The 20,657-nt window shown below is 48.3% G+C and overlaps 3 protein-coding genes and 1 non-coding gene across 4 annotated transcripts in view; 3 read left to right on the top strand and 1 right to left on the bottom strand.

Moving 5' to 3' along the window:
• LOC135816055 (mucin-3B-like) overlaps positions 1-7,140 on the top strand; it is a 55,906-nt gene extending 48,766 nt beyond the window's left edge. Inside the window, exons 15-22 of the mRNA XM_065329420.1 lie at positions 24-437; positions 791-1,036; positions 1,582-1,835; positions 2,173-2,260; positions 2,758-2,835; positions 3,276-3,388; positions 3,866-3,931; positions 4,232-7,140. Coding sequence (XP_065185492.1) covers positions 24-437; positions 791-1,036; positions 1,582-1,835; positions 2,173-2,260; positions 2,758-2,835; positions 3,276-3,388; positions 3,866-3,931; positions 4,232-6,512 — 3,540 coding nt within the window. The 3' untranslated portion in view covers positions 6,513-7,140. The remainder of the gene's footprint in view (positions 1-23; positions 438-790; positions 1,037-1,581; positions 1,836-2,172; positions 2,261-2,757; positions 2,836-3,275; positions 3,389-3,865; positions 3,932-4,231) is intronic.
• Positions 7,141-8,116: 976 nt separating this feature from the next.
• LOC135816053 (uncharacterized) lies at positions 8,117-19,305 on the top strand. Its single transcript, XM_065329416.1, has 8 exons — positions 8,117-9,025; positions 9,617-9,818; positions 10,134-10,209; positions 10,604-10,681; positions 17,022-17,185; positions 17,487-17,559; positions 18,254-18,286; positions 18,826-19,305. The coding sequence occupies exons 1-8, from the start codon at positions 8,137-8,139 to the stop codon at positions 19,072-19,074; spliced, it is 1,764 nt and encodes a 587-aa protein (XP_065185488.1). The 5' UTR covers positions 8,117-8,136; the 3' UTR covers positions 19,075-19,305.
• Positions 9,384-9,455, bottom strand: Trnac-gca (transfer RNA cysteine (anticodon GCA)). The gene has a single exon. It is a non-coding gene; the product is annotated as a tRNA-Cys (tRNA).
• LOC135813328 (piggyBac transposable element-derived protein 4-like) lies at positions 11,889-14,064 on the top strand. Its single transcript, XM_065326428.1, has 2 exons — positions 11,889-12,210; positions 12,531-14,064. Exons 1-2 carry the CDS (start codon positions 11,889-11,891, stop codon positions 14,042-14,044), a joined length of 1,836 nt encoding a protein of 611 aa, XP_065182500.1. The 3' UTR covers positions 14,045-14,064.
• Positions 19,306-20,657: the final 1,352 nt, after the last annotated feature.

Genomic DNA, 20,657 nt, shown 5'->3' with positions numbered 1-20,657 from the left:
TTGTGTTTGCACTGACACTCCAGGCCATTGCCGAAGAAGATGACTTGCAAGTTCACGATGGAGCAAGTCTCCTGACAGCCGTACAGCGTAGGGAGCTACGCGAAAACTCAAGGAGGAAGTCTGTTGAATTGAAGAAGGAGAGAAACGAGGCGAAGAAGCAGGAACGGCAAGCGAAGAAGGACCGCAAGAAAGAAGAGAAACTACAGAGGACTACAGAGAGAGATAGTCAAAGGTCTACAAAGGGCTCAAGCAGGCTGTCATTCCAAAAGCGTGGGAGTAAGATTGATGATGACGATGTACAGCATCTGATTGATGAGGAAGTTATTCAAGGCAGAGATGAAGATCATGGAGAGTTTGACAACCTCATGGAACCGACTGGCCAAGATGTTGTGGACGCTCCCGTGGAAACTCGTCCCGAGAGTGTGGGATCAACACTGGTGAGTGCATCTACATCCCCCCTCCCCTCCCGACTCCCCCCCCCCCCCCCCGGTCGTTTGAACAGCTGTGCTGGCCCTTCCAAACACTCATATTCTAAATCAGTGGTAAACTACACAAGTTCACAATGGTGGGGATACTAAAGATTGGTTGTTACTCAGAGGGTAATTATTGCATCACCCGATAAGGCTAACAATACCTTTGTGCACTGAGCCCTTTTGTAAGGTCGTCATACTGATAGCGTGCTGACAACTCCCTCAGACTATGTAAATAGCACTTCAGGACGTTATGTGAAATTAGAAATTCCACCTGCTCGACAGTTGCTTTGTTTTCCTGTGCTTCTGTATCAATGCAGTTTTCCCAGTTCCACGTGTCTGTCGACGACCTTTCTCACACAGTCTGGGCAAGTTGTGAGAACCTGGAAGCTGAAGCTGGCCCGCAAACCGATGGCCCGCCCGAGTCTCCCTACGTTAGCAGTGAAGATGAGGCGACTGAACAACGCAGTCGCACTGGCTCAAGCAGTCAACCTGATAACCTTGAAGTTGATGATGATGACGACGACGATGACTTTGAAGAGGTTCCTCCCCTCAGTACTATCCAGGTAAGACCAAGAGTGGCATTTGGAGATGCTCTTGTATGAACTATAGGTGTCCATAAGCATGCAGAGAACAGAGGGTAAGCGGCTGACCTGTTGATTGTGATCACGGTTACAGAGTATGCAACATAACTGTGGCTGAGCCGGTGTAGTGCCCGTGTTTCAATGTGTGGCTTTTTGTAAACTACATGAGGCATTAGTAACACTTTCGGAACCCACTGATGAATTTGGAGATTCCTCTCCCCGGTTCCCTGAAGCACCTAGCATCTATCCAGTATTATCTGACTCTTCATGCAGACAGTACCAGTATGTGTCGGCAGGCTTCGTGGCAGAGTTCAGGGTTTTTAGTATGCAGCTCAGTGACATGGGCTATAAATTCTATGATGCCTTCCGAGATCTGTGTGTTCCAGCATACGCATTGGTTCGATTGTATTGTGTAGCACTGAAGTAGGTGATGCTGTTGTTGTTCTCACATTGTGCTTTCTATGTGCTCATTGTGTGCTCACTGTGTGCTCACTATGTGCTCACTTCATGTACTTGTTCATGCACAGCCACGGCGTATACGCCCTGGTTCTGGGTCCTCCCAGGATTCAGACATTGCTCGTCGTCGTTTCACGCCACCGCCAGTATCATTCCATGATGAATGGTCCGAAGCATCCAGTGAAGCGCCTCCAGCACTTGTCAAGATGAACAACCGAACTAGCATGGCAACGCGCCTCAAGGAGAAGATCCACAATCGCATGGTTCACCAGGAATTCGAGCGGCTGGCCAAGGTCCGCGCCGAGGGCAGCTTCAACGATGCTGTGTAAGAACTAGGGCTTTCCTCGACAACCTGTATATCTTTCCTGTGCATTGTGCGATACTCTGCTTCATTCATACCCGTCTTGAATTAGGGTAAAGACTTGGATCTGTCTGCCTGGTTGATGCATTGTCTTTTGCTGTTTTGGAAGGACCCTACTCGTGAAAGGCAAGTGCAGCTGCTGCAGGCACCATTTCCAAGCCAGGACCAGTAGAGATGATGTACTTTTAAAAGAAATTGCTTCACTAATAATGGATATGCAATGGTTCTTGGTATGTGAGATTGGCCTTACAAACAGCATGATGATCTTGTATTTCTATTGTTTTGTTTTTTTCATCTGCAGACATGGAGGCAACCGTCAGCGTAACCGCTATCGTGACATTCTTCCACAGGATCATTCCCGTGTGAGACTTCCTGTCTCTGATGATCTGGTAAGGAAGTTTTAAAGGAACTGGTCAAAATACCCAGTCTGCTAGAGTGTGTGCTTTTCCTGGTTTAGTCCACATCACGGCAATGTTAATCAACTGCAAGTGCTTTGTGTATAGGTGTGTATTGGCCTGTGATTTGAATTAATACAAGCACGTATGTGTGCTTTCCTGGTTACATCTGCTCAGCTATAGTTCTGCTTGTATGGGACATCATTATCTCTTATTATCAGTGGGACCATTGTCATTAGGTTTAGGCCTGTTTTGGAACTCCACTTTAAATAAAGCCAAACAACAAACAACATTATGCTGACCTGCTTCAGTGTGTACTGGACATACTGACTATTCCTGATCCCCCCCCCCCCCCACTCTCTATTCTCTCTATCTCTGTCTCTCACCCCCCCCCCCCCCCCCCCCCACCGTGACACACACACACACACAGATAACCTGTACAGGTAGTACAAATGTATATGTGTCGTGTGCTGTGTGTTTGTACATGACAGGATGGAGAACAATCTGACTACATCAATGCTAGCTACATAGACGGCTATCATCACAAGAAGGCCTACATAGCATCTCAGGTAGGGCACTAAGGCCTGCTGCTAGTCTGCTGTTCAGAAAACTATCACAACAGGTGGACTTTGTCTTGAAGATTTATAATGTAATTAGAGCCGCTGCATCTAGTTGACTAACTTTGTGTTGGTACTATTGAAGGTGTGAACGAGGGTGGAAATCGTCAATGGCATCCATACATGTGATGCAGTAATCGGACCATTTTTGGTTGGTTGGAGCAGCTTTGCGTGGGGCCAGTGCTGAACACTGTTGCTAAAGGTATTAATTGAACACTTAATCTCTGACCAGCTATACGAGTATGTAGCTGTTTTGACCTTGTTAGACTTCACAGTCAGCGGAGCTCTGGGGGAGTGCCCGGTAGTGCTACATGTAGCAGGATACGGTTGGGAGAAACATTCACTCCAGCAATTTTAAAATGTCTGACTGCATGTGCTCTGTGTGTAACTAGGCGCCGATCAAGAACACCATAGACGATTTCTGGAACATGATATGGCACGAGAACATCCACGTCGTCGGCATGTTGACAAACCTTGTCGAGCAGAACCGCATCAAGTGTGAAAAGTAAGTGTGCATGCGCTCAGATCGTGCAGGGTTATGGTTACCAAGGTGATATTCAACACCCTGAATGATCATGTGACTTGCCTAGTTGTGTGTTGTACAGAGTGTGCCTGTTCTCCATGAGGAGGCTATGGGCAGGCATGTACAGTCAACTTGGCTAATAACGACTGCGGATATAACGACAATTTACGAATAACGACAGAATTTTCATGCCCAGAGAAAAGTCCCATCCAACTGTAATACATATAATGAGACTTCGGGTATAACGACACTTCGCGAATAAGGACACTTTTCTGATGCCCCGCCGAGTGTCGTTATAAGCGAATTTGACTGTAGTGAAGCTGTTGGTTTAGCTCTCTCTCTCTGCTGCTGATCATGTCCTTTGCTTACATGAAGTGCCAACAACCTGATGTTTTCATTTCATCACAGTTCGCCATTAACTTGCATTGAGTTGTGCTCCTGTGCTGTGCATCTTTGCAGGTACTGGCCCGATGTTGGGGAAACCAAACAGTTTGGCCATGTGACTGTGTCATGCGCCGATGAACGGTGAGTCATAGCTGCCGTCTCCATGATGCCATAGCTCCCTTTGCATGATGTCATAGCTCCCTCTGCATGATGCAGCACATCAGCTAAACAAGCACTGTGTTTGCTGTTCATGATAATGGCTGGATATTCACACCCATGCATGCATGTTAGGATGCTGTCGTTTGCTGAGCTTTTTCAGCAGATGGTCTTGTTGCTATCAGCGAGGTTCTCTCTTGTCTCTAAGGGTGCTGAGTGGTAGGCACCCCACACCGAACTCTCATAGCAACTGTTTTCTGTGGTTCTGCCTTGTTCCCGGTGCAGGGAGGATGCCAATTTCATCGTGCGTGAGTTCACTGTCGGATCTGACAGTACGGATGAGCTGCGACATGTCGTCCAGTGTTTCTACAAGAGCTGGCCAGACTACGGTGTTCCTCAATCACCGGACGTCTTTGTTGATTACCTGCAGCTCATTGACCTCTACCGACACAAGTCACAGGATGTACAGGCACCCATACTGCTGCACTGCAGTGCTGGTATTGGCCGCACGGGCACATTCTGTGCCGCTCATCGTCTGCTTGAAATGTTCAATGACTGCGGCGAGATGGATCTGCCCGGCACTGTGCAGGCCCTGAGGAATTGCCGCGCGAAAATGGTACAGAATGTGTCCCAGTACGAGTTCCTGCACTCCGCCCTGGCTGTCAGCCTCTTGCGGGAAACAACAGACCAACGACGCAACTCCAGCCCAACAAGAGAGCTGCTGCGACCCTCACGTCGTGTTCACTGGGGCGATGATATGGGAGATGAGTCACCAAAGGCAACTCCTGTCCAGATTCGGCGGCAGTCCAGCAGCGAAGTTATCATTGATGAAGACAGACTGTCGCAGCCATCATCGCCAACACCCCGTGCGCCGAGTGCATTGATTTCAGAAGCCCTGTCACGCTCATCGCAATCCCTGGACACCACAGACGCTCGCAGTAGTGATGCGCCAGCAGCTGCCAGTGCTAGTGCCGCAAGCACTCCGTCTAGTGGAGCTTCTCACATGCACATGTCACCACCTCCTCCGTACTCGGTGACTGATCCGTCTGAGCTCTCTCCACTTTCCAGCCCTGCACCTACTGGCAGCACTGAACCAGAAGCAGAACAGCATAACTTATTGGGCGGCAGCGGCAGCGTTCCCGAGCAATCAGAGTCTGATCAAGTCCATCAACACAAGATGGACCTGTTGGCAGCTATGCCAGAAGAGGGTGTGCAACCTGCACCAGTGTCTGAAGCAGCCGCTGCGCAGGTACAACCACCAGTTGTGCCGCCTGCCCCGCCAGTTGTGGAGCCTCTTTCACCACCAGAGCCAGCGGCACCCGATCCAAAACCTAAGAAAGTACCCCCGCCTGTTGCCCCGAAGACAAAGAAGCCTCCACCGCCAGTTATGCCTAAGAGTAACAAGCCAAAGCCAACGTCACCAGCCTCTGCTTTTGCCAGTACACCAACTCCATCAAAGCCAGAACTGGCACCAGCATCACCTCCACCCTCAGCTGTACTCAGTAGTAGACAAGAGGTAGTGTCTGCTCCATCTCCAGCACCCATCCGCCATGCTGATGTGGCTGCTGCTGCTCCGTCACCTGTACCGACTCGATCCATCGGGTCGATAAAGAAGCCAACCGGCGTGCCTGGCGATACGGTGAAGCCAAGAAGAACTGCTGGGAAGCTGGACCTCTCCATGTGGGAAAAGCCCTCCACTGGTACAACACCCACCACACCGAGCTGGAAGAAACCGAAGACGCCAACTGGACCCACAAACCCGCTGCTTGCAAAACCGACCGCCGCCTCGGCACCAGCTGCCGCACCCTCGCCGTCCCTTCCACTGAAGGCAACTCCAACGCCGGTGTCTGCACCACCCAAGCAGGCACCACCTACTATAGCCAAACCAGTACCATCCAGTCAACAACAAGTGGACGTGTTGAAGAAAGAGCAAGAAGAACGGCAGCAAGCAGAGCGTGACAAGCTGGCTAAGCAAGCCAAGGAGAAGCAAGACCAAGACAAAGCAACTCAGGAAAAGGAGAAACGTGCAAGGTTGGCACGGGAGAGAGCTGCTCGGCAGGAGGAAGAACGGGCTAGTCGCATGGCGGCTGAAAGGCGCGAGCGACAGAAACGTGCTGCGGAGGAAGAGCGGCGACGACGTGAGCTGGCAAAGGAGCAGAAGCTTGCAGCGGTGAAGAACATTGAAGGCATGGTGGACGTGCCAGAGATGAATATTGAATTCAGCAAGCCTAGCCAAGGCAGCGCTGCAGCTACGGGTAATGCCAGCGCTGCAGCCCAACACAAGGTGTCAGTTCGTGATGCAATGCAAGCCGATATCCACTACACTGAAGATGAGCAGAAGGTTCTCGCTGGAAAGGATGGAAGCGCAGCTGCAGTGGACACATCCGATGCCGGCCGCGAAGCACTCATTGCTAGTCTGATGGGTGTTGGTGACGGTGTGTCGATTCCCCAGCGTGCCAAGCTGAACACCGAGCTGACTGACGAGGAGAAGAAGGTCCTGGAAAAGATGGGAACAGCAACAGGAGACGAGAGTCTTCTCGCTGGTCTGGAGAATGTTTATATGTAAACATAATCTAGGCAGCACACACAAACTCTATAATTCCGCCAATTGAAGAACTTGGTACCAGGACTTGTTATGATCTGACAACTGTAAATAGTTCATGCACTTCAATGCAACATGAACATCCTTTTGGAATGTATAGTAAGTTAGTTATGACATGGCAGGCCCTTTTGGGTTATTGTATTTTTGATCTTCATCTGCCTATTCTTTTGCTACAATGTATTTGCTGACCAGAGGCAGGATGAAAGTATTATTTAATTTAAAAATAGAATTTAATAATATGCTACTCGAAACAATTTCACTTGATGCCTCAGAGAATTCACTGACTATTTTATTTTACATTTGCATTTGCTATCTGTCGACTTGATGATCATTCTGTGGCACAAAATGCTCTTTGTTCGATTCAGACCGCTGTGAATAGTGCATTGTACAAGTACTTGCCCGTCTTGTTCGCGCCAATGAACTACAGAACTGCAGTTGAGCTGAATGTCTTGTTGCCGTTTTTTTGTTAGACACCACATGTATACCTTTCTGATTTCACTTGGGCCCATAGGGATCTTGTAGATTTCCTTCTTCTCGCAGAACCCGTAATACATTGTATGCATATCCTCCATACGAACTAACTCGTCACTGATATTGCGTGTTGTGGATCACGGGTATACCCGAAATGGAGGTGATTCTGTGCAGGCATTGATTACTCCCAGCTCAAATCAATCTGATTGACGCAGGGCTGGTACCATGGAGGAGGGGGAGGGGGTCTTGGTGGCCAGGTCCATGCTTGCCGGAGCAGCCCCAGGTTGGCCGCTTTACCTGTACAGGTAGTTCTCACTCTCAGTCCCAATCCGGGGGGGGGGGGGGGGGGGGGGGGTTCTGGACCTCTTCCGGCAGTAGTCACATTGCTATGGCTCCAGCCCTTCAGCAAAAGTGTTTCTTGTTTCCGAACAAAGTGGGTCTCGGCCTGAGCAAGACTGACATACGGTAGCTATGACTAATGTCTGTAGTTTATCATGGTCTGTGTAAGTCTACTCTTGGCACTTGCACTTGCCTTCTGGACTATCAATACATCTCAAGTGTCATTGTCGACCATTTTTTTCTTCTTTTACATGGGAGCGACAGATGGTCCGCTCTGTCGTGGTCGGTAGGGCTGAAATCTAGCAGATCGGGTAGTCTGCAAACCAGACGACTCGGACCGAGTCTGTGTATGGTTATCGGATAACTAACTTATGCAGTTATGGCTAGGTCTACAGCAGGTGCATGCAGTGCTTTTTATGGTTGGTAGCGTGGTACATGTACGTACTCGACGTACATACATGTAATCCATAATTATTATATTCCTGCCACTGAGATTGGCTGAGCAAAATACACAATGACGTCCACGACAGGATAATAATAATGTGCTTGAATTGAAAGGGAAATGGCAAAATGACTACGTGAAAAAGAGAAACCAAGAAGACATCGAGAGCCGTTACTAGGTAACAGGCGGCACACTGATTCATGATTGTGCACCAGGTCCCACCGCACCACCACGCCAGTCTCGGTATCACCATGATAACGTCAAACTCAAACTTTGAGTCTAAGAAAATAAAATTAATGACTATGTCATTGACTCAACGACGTGAAGGGCTATTACATGATTGTACGTTGGGCAAGGTTTGGTTCTCCTAGTCTTCTTCACCATCCTTGGATGGAAATGGACGCAACAAATAGTGCAAGACAAGAAGCTCGATCCCATAGAATGGCTTATCGCGGCCTGCTGCAGCTGGCGTCGTTAGCGGCATTACTTTGCGGCGTTGCAGCCTCTTCCAGCACGCTAATGGGTCATTTGGAGCCGCTAGGGAATCATCGGCCAGGGCCTGAGGATACAATTGATGAATACAATGGATCGCTGTCGCTGTCCGCTGAAACATTCTACAAGGAGTATGTCCTGAAAAGGAGACCAGTTATAATCCGCAACGCTGCAGTAGATATGCCCGCGTTCTCAAAATGGACTGACGAATATCTCAACTCCACGTTTGGGCATCTAGAATTGCGCTTGGAGGAGAAAGTGGAGGGAGCGTCCAATGACCGTCTCCCGGCTGGAAAGTTTGGCATTGGCAGGGACACACTGCAGAACTTCTTGTCTGGTTATCTGGAAGCGGACGCAAATGGCTACATTGTGGGAGAGTTGCCCGAGCCCATGTTCGAGGATGTAGATGTCCTACCGTGCATGGCATGTTCATCGATATACAATAAAATACAGGAGGTGAACTTCTGGATGACGTCACGCGGAGCAGCCAGTGCCATACACCGCGATGCGTTCGATGCTATCAACTGCTTGCTGAGCGGCAAAAAGGAATGGTATTTCATGGAGTCGCACTATAACGACGAAGTGTACGTGATCCACCGCGCCAAGTACGAACTCGGTGGCCTGTCCCTGGTGCAGCCGGACTCTGTGGACCTGGAAAGGTATCCCAAGTTCGCCGAGGTGAAGTACGCGTTCTTGACGGCCAACGCCGGAGACTGCTTATATATCCCACAGGGTAAGGAGAACACGTGTTGGAGCTAACTGCAAAACATCTAAGACCACATGCAGTTGAGGATTTTGGATGGATGATAATAGCTGAATGCTGAACGCCTGAACAAGAAGGACACAACCTGCACACATTCATTCTTGCTGCCAGCCGTTCACAGACTGCAATGTATAGACCATCTGCAGTAGGACACGCGGCAGCGGCATGAGCTGGGCGCGGTGAGGGTTGATGATAACTACAGCTCCCTCCTCCGGAAACTTCCATTTTTGACCACTGCCCTTTACTGAGTCCAGGCTGGATAAAAGCAACAAAAAAGTAGAAAAGCTGCACTGTATGCCCTGAGAAAAGGTGATCAAAAAAATATCACAGGGCACACTCGGAGTTGAACCAAGGACCTCTCGATCTGCAGTCAAATGCTCTACCACTGAGCTATATGCCCTGACTGGTTAAAATAGAATGGGTTTTCTACCTTCAGCTTTGGAATGCTTGATGAAGATTATAGTAGCCGACAAGAATATCCCGGCAGTTTGATTCATGTCACTCAAGCAATCATATCGCATTGTTAACACTGTTTGCTCTACCATGTGTATGCTAATACAGGTTTCTACCATCAGGTCAAGTCACCCGGGGGCAGGAACATGGCTGTTTCGCTTCTCTTCTCCAAAGCAGTGCGCTATGTGCAGCTCGACCAGTGCCCAGCAGGCCAGGCAAGATCCAAGCCGCTGGCAGAGGCTGGCGTGTACTTACCCTATCCTGGAACTGGACTGATGCGCATGGGCTCATTGGACATTGAGATGTACAGGTGAGTGAGAGGATGTGTTTCCCATCTGCCAGTGCACGCTGCCCTGAGAGCTGCAACATCATCTGCTCTCTGATATACTAGTACTGCTGCCAACCTCAGCGGCATCCGTCAGTCTGGTCTATCCCACTGTCAATGCTGTACACAGGACTGAAGTTCAGACGCTAAGTAGACAATTGGGCTATCAGTACAATTTGCTATGTCACTATTTTGCCAAACTGAGCAATTGTGTCACCGTCATCATCCGCTCTTCAATTTATGGGAGACATGTATTGTATCCTTGATGTCTGTGCTGTCTCGCCGTGTGTGTCTTTTCAGAGGCGTTGTACACAACTTTACTCTAGCGAACAACGACCGGTTAACTGAAGATGTTATGATGAAGGTCTACCTTGATGTAAGGTTGATAATCATTCACTCATGATATTTGCTTTCTCACAGTTCACGCTGCCAGTCCTGGGGTGATTCTATGATGCGACATGGCGAGCATTGGCAGCGGCTACTAGTGCAATAGTGTTGTGCAAAGGACCACAGCAGAATCTGCTATAAGAACCCTGTCGATGATTGCCAGAGTACCATATACAAGTACTCAGCACAAACACTACACTGCAACTTGACATGTGGCACCAACAACGAGCAGCTTCTGTAGGTTTCCAGCCACTAGCCCTCTTGTCCTGCTGCAGTTGTGAGTTTTGCCTAGCTTGGCGCACGATTGCTCAGTAGACGATTTGTATGTGGCACACCAGAAGAATTGTTCTTTTCACTTGTGCAAATGAAATTAATATGCTCAGATTTCTGCCCCAGCGGAAGGTTACGAAGAGGAGGGCCTATCAGAAGATGACCCGGACGTCAAGGAACACGTATCCAAGGTCAGTTGGGCAAAATACTGCTGACTCTGTCTGGGGTGCACTCCGTTTCCAGTAGTGGTGACGCGGCCATGTTTAAAGGGGAAGTAAAGGCAAAAATTAAAATTTCACCAGTTGTAGTCTTCGGGGTGCTGAGTCGAATGGTCGTGGTCCGAGGAAGCTGAGACGCTCCCTTCCTACTTGAATCCCAATCGAACTCGCGCACTTCCACCGAAACTGGGTGACTGCGCCCTACTAGATGGGGATTTGTATGCAAAATGTCACTAAAAGCGCCATTTCGTTCTTATAAAAGCACGGATGACCGCGATTGGCCCATATGTTGTAGTCTTTTGGACGCTGAGTCGACTGGTTTTGGTCCGAAAAGGCTGCGATGCAGCGTTCCTCCTTTATTCCCAATCGAACATGGTTGAACAAGCGGTCACGTGCTCCTGCGTACGCCAGTCACCTGGTCACCGTGCCTGCAGGGTACAACTTACTAGCCTGTTTGACCTTTTTTGGGTGCAGTCCTGTCACTCGAGTTGAACCTTGGTGTGAAAGTTGTCCCCTGCTGGCGTGGTGACCAGGTGATTTGGGCACCCAGGAGCACGTGACCGCTTCTTCAACCATGTTCGATTGGGAATAAAGGAGGAACGCTGCATCGCAGCCTTTTCGGACCAAAACCAGTCGACTCAGCGTCCAAAAGACTACAACATATGGGCCAATCGCGGTCATCCGTGCTTTTATAAGAACGAAATGGCGCTTTTAGTGACATTTTGCATACAAATCCCCATCTAGTAGGGCGCAGTCACCCAGTTTCGGTGGAAGTGCGCGAGTTCGATTGGGATTCAAGTAGGAAGGGAGCGTCACAGCTTTCTCGGACCAAGACCATTCCACTCAGCACCCCGAAGACTACAACTGGTGAAATTTTAATTTTTGCCTTAACTTCCCCTTTAACCCTTTCAGCACGCATCACGTATATGTACGTGATGGTACATGTAACTGGCCCACGGATCACGTATATATACGTGATGCGTACAGTGAAAATGAACGTACTCTCGAGACATCCGTGGTCGACGGATCTTATCCCTACGTGGACCAGTGACGTGCTGGATGAACGTCGACAGTTCTACGATAGTACTGACGGGCGCGCGCGCATGTGCGGCTATGTACGCCTACATAGATGTCGCGTGCGAAATTATTTGAACAATAGAAATTTTGACAATTTGCTGTCATGGCGCGGCGTCGATATGGTGCAGACGATCTCGATCATGTCCTCGACCTTGTCGTACTCGACCCTGACAGTGATGTCGAGCCGACATTGTCTGAAGACGACATCGTTCTGTCAGAGGAAGATGGAGATCTGCCTGAAAATCGCGCAGCGTCGCCAGGCGATAGTGAAAATGAATTGGACGACGACGATGTCGTAGGAGACGCCGCGGATGACGATGTAGGTAGCGCCAGCAGCGACAGTGACGGTGAGAACGAGGGGATATCTGCTAAAACGCACGTGGAAGCAGTCGAAGCACTGGCTGAGGGCGACGATGGAAGTGAAGGTCAGTGTGCGTATGGATCTGAAAATAGTACTCATAATTTCAAATTTTCAAATAATTGTACTAAAAATCTTGTCACTCAGCTGATCGCTCAATGATCATGCACGGACATTTTTCCTCATTCACAATGCATGTAAATGTGTATTGTGTTGCAAATGCTTATCGTTGTGAGTTCCAAATTTGAATTATATTTTTAGTATTCATACACATGTACAACTCAATCAGCGGACAGAATTGTACAATGCAAATTATTATAATTATTAGCATTTGTGTGTGACACTGGGAACATCATAGGATTTGTCATGGATATTTTGTTACTGCAGGTATCTGGGTGAAACAGAATGTGGAACCTAATGTGCCGCCATTTACTGGCCAGCCAGGGATCAAGATGCCTCTCCCGGACGATCCAACTCCACTGGACTATGTCAAGCTGTTCTTCACTGCACAATTCTGGGTGATGCTAGTGACGGAGACAAACCGGTTTGCAAGAGCATACATCGACGCTAACGCTGAAACACTGGCCCGGCGCAGCCTCGCCCGCTCGTGGACACCCGTTACCGTAGCCGAAATGAAAGTGTTCCTGGGCTTGTTCTTGAACATGGGCCTTGTTCCTAAGCCCGAGCTTGACCACTATTGGAGCACAGATCCCATCATCGCCACACCGTTCTACAGCCGCACGATGCCGCGCGAGCGCTTCACCTCTATCATGAACTTTCTGCACTTCATGGACAACGCTGAAGAAGATCCCAACGATAAGCTCTCCAAGATACGGCCTCTTCTGACGTTGCTTCAGGAGCGATTCATGAGCGTTTACACTCCCAACGAGTACATTTCAATTGACGAGGAACTGGTGGCGTTCAAGGGAAGGATATCATTCCGCCAGTATATTCCGTCGAAGCGAGCACGCTTCGGGATGAAAATCTATGCGCTCTGCGAAGACAGCGGTTACCTCTTCAATCTGATTGTCTACGTCGGGAAGGACAACGAAACCTTCTGCCCTGAGAAGGTCAAGGAGCTCGGCGTGTCCGGTGCGGTAGTGCACAAGCTCGTTGAGCCGCTTCTCGGGAAGGGGTATAAGCTGTACGTGGACAACTGGTACACGAGTATCCCGATAGCCACCTACCTCAAGGGCAACGCAACGGGAGTGTGCGGTACCATTCGCAAGAACCGGATCGGACTACCGAAGCGTATAGCAAATTTCAAGGGGCTAAAGAAAGGCCACTTTCTGTACCGGAGCGGTGGTGGCATGATGTTTATAAAGTTGCAGGACACGAAGGAGGTGCATTTTCTGTCCACGATGCACAAGGCAAACGTAGAGCCAACTGGCAAGCGAGATCGGCAGCGCCGCCCAGTCCGCAAGCTTCGTCTTGTACAGGACTACAACAAGAAGATGGGTGGAGTTGACAAAAATGATGAGATGCTGTCGTTCTACACCGCTGCACGCAAGTCCCGGAAGTGGTACAAGAAGCTCGCCGTGCATCTGATTGAGCAAGCACTCCTGAACGCGTATATCCTGCACAGGAAGTCAAACCGCATGACGCACTTCGACTTTGTGAAGCGCGCCCTGAAAGCCCTCATCGCCGAAGGCAAGGCGGAGATGGTAGCTCACGCGGAAGCAGCTGCTGCAGCAACTGGTGGAGCCACAGGCACGAAGCGCATGGACAGCCACTTCCTCCGCTACATCCCGGCAACCGAGAAAAAGGCTAATCCGCAGAAACAGTGTGTTGTCTGCTACGGCAAGGGTAACCGGAAGGATGTCCGCACCATGTGCGCTGATTGCCTCGGGAATCCTGGGTACTGCATTCCGTGTTTCGAGGAGTCTCACCGAGGGAAATAGAGCTGTACTCGCTTGTGTCAGGGGTGTTCGGGTCTGGGCACCGCTTGAGGATCGTGGCAGGCTTTATGTAGTTGCTAGCTACCTGCTAGTTCACTGTAGTGGTATTGCAGCGCTCAGCTACTTTGTGTGAGCTGCATTCAATAATTTGTATGAGCTACATTCTATAATTTGTGTGTGTGTGTGGGCGCGCACTCGCGCGCGCCCTCGGGTGCGCTTTCATGCATGTGTCCAATAGTGTACATGAGTGTACGGGTGAATGTGAGTGCGAGAATTGCATGGCTGGATAGGTCTGTATAGGTGTGAATATGTGCATGCCTCTGCCGGTGTCTGTTCGGCAAGAACCTGTTGCCTAGCCATTCGTATTGCATTCAGTGTTTCGAGGAGTCTTACCGAGGGAAATAGAGCTGTACTCGCTCGTGTCAGGGGTGTTCAGGTCTGGTCACCGCTTGAGGATCGTGGCAGGCTTTATGTAGTTGCTAGCTACCTGCTAGTTCACTGTAGTGGTATTGCAGCGCTCAGCTACTTTGTGTGAGCTGCATTCAATAATTTATGTGAGCTACATTCTATAATTTGTGTGTGTGTGTGTGGAGGGAGGGGGGGGGGGGGGGGCGCTTTCATACATGTGTCCAATAGAGTACATGAGTGTACGGGTGAATGTGAATGCGAGAATTGCATGGCTGGATAGATCTGTATGGTTGTGAATATGTGCATGTCTCTGCCGGTGTCTGTTCGGCAAGAACCTGTTGCCTAGCTATTCGTATGCACATTGAATAGTTCCTGACGCCCCTCAGCTGGTTTCAGCAAACATGACCATATTTGGTCATCATCTACTCAAGAACAAAACCGTAATTATGTCAAACCTAGTTCTTACCATCATATCCACCTGGCCATTTTAGTATAAATGAGCTGCATGCTCTGGTACGTTCAACCCGTGTTTATGCGAAAATTCATCAAAAATACGTATATTTTGTACTCGTTTTACTGGCTTCTATTGACCAAATATGGAATTTTGTGTTGGGAATTGTTCTCACTGAAACCTATGCATTCCGCAGAAAAAATTGTGAGTGAATAGGACTACTTTTGGAAAATCACGAAAATCACTGGTTTTGGCTCCGCGGGTCAGTTACACACCCTGGCCGTGCTGAAAGGGTTAAAGAGCGCATAGTGGGGAGTCATAAAATTACGACTCCCTGTCGCATAGTGTGTTGCAGAGACTGCGCTATGGCAGCTTTATGATTGTTGTCATCTATATTTATTTTCGGGATAATGAAGTTGAAGACACCACTGCAGCTGTACTTATAGTTGATAAATATGGTGGTAAAGACACACCTGGCAATATGGCGGTAAACACACGCCTGCCCACACACGCTCTCTAAGCTGCAAAGTTCTGGCACAGAGCTCTCCTTCTCACCACCACCACCATCAGTTCGCGCCTGGCGCCTAGTCGATGCATGGTTGGCGGTATCCGACATAGCAGGCTGGTACATCAAGTAGCGCATGGCACATAGATGACACAGCAACGACATAGCTCGACTGTGACGTACGTTTCGTCCCCGCTGGACTCCTCAGGCAATCTTCTTCTTGGATGTCTTCTATGTGCCATGCGCTGCTTGATGTACCAGCCTGCTATGTCGGATACCGCCAACCATGCATCGACTAGGCGCCAGGCGCGAACTGATGGTGGTGAGAAGGAGAGCTCTGTGCCAGAACTTTGCAGCTTAGAGAGCGTGTGTGGGCAGGCGTGTGTTTACCGCCATATTGCCAGGTGTGTCTTTACCACCATATTTATCAACTATATTTATTTATTTATTTCACCTTCCCGTGGCCAGGGAATATACTGAGGCCAATATGGAGGGAGGGGGGGGGGGGGGGGCGATAGCCAGCCATGGCAGTAAGCAAAAACAATGCAAAAACATTATGGTGAAAAAGGAGAAGGACAAAATGTTACGAGTTATGACTAACTGTCCACCAACGTAACAAGATCTTATTCAGTCAGCGAGTGCGACAAAATGCACAACACTGACAAGGTGTACTGAGACATTTGGCGACCTGACACCTAGCTCCAACATTTCTTCAAGGCGCAAACCAACAACCTTCCAACTTGGAGGTTCTTTTTCACCATAATATTTAATTGGCTCACCATTCGAGTTGAGTAATGCAAAAACAATGCAAAAAAATTACAAGAGGCAATAACCTACACATCTTGTGTGCCCATGCACATGGCAAGATTCCCCCGTTTGATGTGTATCCAGTTTGGTGAGCATAGGGACTGTGTTCACACACTAGCTGCATGTTATGTATCTCACTGGACTACATTGTGCTGTGAACATAGTCACGTGTTGATCACCATGACAGCAGTCAATCATGTTGAATGCTGCTATTATGTGTTCAGGGCTGTTTAGCATGTATATTGTGCGGCACTGCTGCTGCATTTTGAGTTACGAAGCATCCCATCCAATCACTGCGTCTTATTAAAGATGTTGTGCACAACACCAAAAAAGCTTGAGGTTTAGCCGTTACGGCCGAAAATAATGATAAAAACTTTAAACTTTCAACCAAAAAAGAGCACAACAATGAAAACCATTTTGTTGTCATTACTGCACTGTTACACAGTGATACAGCTAGTTGTGTGCTGTCTTACACTGACCATGTGCATGCGGAACAGTGCTGAGACCCATTTCTCATACTCAGAAAGGAACTTTAAAAATCACCACTGTTGCCGGAGCGAGCACTCCCAATAAGCAGATTGTCACAGCCCTTAGACGTTTTTGGTGTTGCCGTTCTCCCTCGAAAGCAACAAAACCTCGTTCTATGCAACCTCTCTCCCGATCAGAAAGTAGCATGCCTCCAGGGTTGCTCTCTTTGTTGCATTTACCTATATGTGCAGCATATACCAGTCGCGGTATCTAAAACTGACACCGTTCTTAATCAAACAACGTCATAATGTAGCAGCTTGCCGATTGCCTTTACCCTCCAGGTGTTTCAAGTGTTGAATCCTGGGAAAAAGCTGTGGCTCAGTACGGCTGAGTTGGATGCACTGCCCGTATCCCTTTGGAAGGAGTTGATATTCAAATTGGAGCCAATTGACGTCAGCAACACATACGACTTCGAGTATTCCGTCATCTCAGCCGAACACGTCCAGTAGGTACAATAGCTACCTGTGATGGGTGAACTGAGAGGCGTGAATACTGTGCATGAGGCAGTTTCTTTGATTGTGTAGATGTTTTGCCTTTGTTTGTCTATCATGTTGTCTTTGACTGGTCACAGGCGAGCTAAATGAGTCTTGGCTAGGCAGGGTCTTGGTTAGGCAGGGTCTTGGTTAGGCAGGGTCTTGGTTAGGCAGGGTGATGCTTTACAAAGCTCAGTGGGTTAGGACTGTTTAGGTATTTTGCTCTTTTGTTGTGTTGTTATTGTTACACGGTGATCTAACAATTCCTCACAGAGCTGCTCTTAATAACTTCTTTGCCAAGAAACGGAGCATAACACGGCAGCAATGGATTGATGTGTACACACGCGTAAGTAACACCCTAATACAGTTGTTGGTCGGGTCGGTGGATTTGTAGAGCAGCAGATGTGACCACTGACGCTCTCCCCACCTAAGAGCTCTATTCTGTCCGTTGTATTTTAAAAGTTACTTTGAAAACATAGCAAACAAGATGTCCAGTACTAGGCAGAAGCAGAGAATAATCATGGAATCAATGTCTACAAGGTATTTGTGAAAATACGGGCACATGGGTGCTGCAGCGAGGACTGTGGCTGACTGAGTGGAGGATAGCACTTGTAGAGAACCGTTGAACAATGGACCCAGGCCACAGCCTAGTGTTGTATTGGCTCATGTTCTGTTGGAGTTGGGAGGAAGAGGAGCAGACTGTAGCTCACCATGTGCTATCTGGAATGTAAGCTTGGCCGGCATGATTTAGAGTACTACCTCCATTGCACGTAGATGATGTGCATTTCCTGTTTGTAATCTACAACTCAAAGTATGCTGTATGTCGGTGTACTGTATGTCGGTGTGCTGTATGTCGGTGTACTGTATGTCGGTGTACTGTATGTCGGTGTACTGTATGTCGGTGTACTGTATGTCGGTGTACTGTATGTCGGTGTACTGTATGTCGGTGTACTGTATGTCGGTGTACTGTATGTCGGTGTACTGTATGTCGGTGTACTGTATGTCGGTGTACTGTATACATGTGCCTGCTCTATGTGTAGATTGTCGGAGGAAGTGAGTACATTGGATCGAAGGTAGGTACTGACATCATTGCCATCTTGTGTTGCGCGACCATGGTGCCTGCACATGTTATTGCTGCTGCTTTCATATTGGCGTTGCTTCCTTGGTGATGATTTCTATCCCCACGTTGCATTTTTAATTTGCACAAAAAATACCAGACATTTTAAGGTTGACATGACTTGAACCGGTGCGCAAACTGTGAGAAAGTACAATAAGAGATCAAGTGAAGTTCATTACCATCACTAGACATGGGGAGGAAGGGGCACTGGCTCTTCATACTAGTACAGGTGTATGTGCTTCATAGCTGCTTCGAGACACTCATATGATGAGATAATAAATGTAACCGGTACGTGTGAGGTTCAGCAATGAATCTGCCAAAGGTGAGTCCCTACGACTTCAACAAACGAAACGAGTTTGCCATGGGTTCTTTCTGATGGAGTTGCGCACACTGTGGTTAGTGTACTGTTGGACTTAGTCCCCCCCCCCCCCCCCTCAACATGATCATGATAGCGTCGCCCCTGTTTGTCCTTTGCGTCTGCTTTTGTATTACCAGATTTTTGACACTGTCGATCCAGAGAAAGACGGCTCCTTCAGCCAGCAAGAGTTCCAAAGCAGAATGTCCGACATAATGGCAAAGTTTGAAAGCGATGATCCTCGACTCGATGTCACCTTGGATGAAGAAAATCTAATCACAAGGCGTGCTGCAAGCGATGACGATGAAGGAGATGATGGAGATGAAGGAGATGATGGAGATGATCAGGATGAGGAGAATGATGCAGGTAGAGCACACAGCGAGCTGTAGGCTTGCACTGCTGACCACCACAAGTCGAAACCAATATATTGCATCACCCATCACCCATCAACTGTCCTGACTCCTTATAATCATTGACGAGAATGTAATGGTACCGCATTCAGATGATCTAAATAGCACAAAAACCGTTAACACATGCAGCAGTAGTTTCACACTGTGTACAAGAATTCATGTCACATTTTGAAAAGTAAGAAAGAGAAGAAAACACATGAGAACGAGTTATGCAGCAACTATCCACGACTGTAACAAGATGATAACCAGTCAGAAAGACTTTTAATTATTGTACTGGCTCAGTATCCGAGTTAAAGGCTAAAATCAAAATTTCACCAGGGTGCTGAGTCGAATGGTCTTGGTCCAAAAAGCTGAGACGCTCCCTTCCTACTTTAATCCCAATCGAACTCGCGCACTTCCACCGAAACTGGGTGACTGCGCCCTACTAGATGGGGATTTGTATGCAAAATGTCACTAAAAGCGCCACGTCGTTCTTATAAAAGCACGGATGACCGCGATTGGCCCATATGTTGTAGTCTTTTGGACGCTGAGTCGACTGGTTTTGGTCCGAAAAGGCTGCGATGCAGCGTTCCTCCTTTATTCCCAATCGAACATGGTTGAACGAGCGGTCACGTGCTCCTGGGTGCCCAAATCACCTGGTCACCACGCCAGCAGGCGACAACTTTCACACCAAGGTTCAACTCGAGTGACAGGACGGTACGCTTTCCAACGGCCAAAGAGAGTTGGAAAGCTTGTGTCTTTGTGGGTAACTTGAACATTTGGGCTCATGCAAAATCGCACCGATTTTGGGATTTCCCCACAACTTTTTGCGTCAGCAAAAATGTTGTGCTGGACCGCATTCCTGTCACTTCGCAGTGGCTTTTCGTTGGTGCAGTTTGTATCCCACCCTCCCACCCCTGACTTCTGGGTGTGTGTTTATCGATATATCGTATTGGTTTTTCTTATTGGCCATGTGGCTGTTGCAGTTACGACTGCTTTTCTTTTTTAGTTAAAAAACGTAGGGGTGGTGTGTGCGTCGTGGGCCATTGTATGGTTACATACAGCTTCAGATTGTATGGCTAGTGACAGGGGGTTGAGTCTGCAGGGGAAGAATACAGTGATTGAACTGAAGCTGGATGATGACCGTGTGGGGGTTTCGAGATGCCGTCCTGGGGCAGGGATGTCGGTCCTTTAGCTTGGACGGGTGTTGTTACATTCATTGTAACATTTTGTCGTTTTCTGTGTGTTTTGCTGTGCGACTACAGTAGCAGCAGTGTCTTGTGCTAATTTTTCTTATCAGGCCCTATGCGTACAATTATTCAAGAAAGAAAAAAGAAAGAAGAAAAAAAGAAAGAAAAATATCAGGAAGGAGATAATTAATATTAACTGGTTTGAGGAGATAATTATAATAATATCAATAATAAAGCCATTGCCGAGCCACCATGCTCACAGCAGAGACTTCTGTGTGTGTTATTGTTGTGAAGTGGACCACAAAGACTGCACCCAAAAAAGGTCAAACAGGCTAGTAAGTTGTACCCTGCAGGCACGGTGACCAGGTGACTGGGATGAAGAATGTTACTTCA

This window comes from Sycon ciliatum, chromosome 4 (assembly GCF_964019385.1).
Source record: "Sycon ciliatum chromosome 4, ocSycCili1.1, whole genome shotgun sequence".
Classification (NCBI taxonomy): domain Eukaryota; kingdom Metazoa; phylum Porifera; class Calcarea; order Leucosolenida; family Sycettidae; genus Sycon; species Sycon ciliatum.
This window is presented reverse-complemented; position numbering and strand designations above follow the sequence as displayed.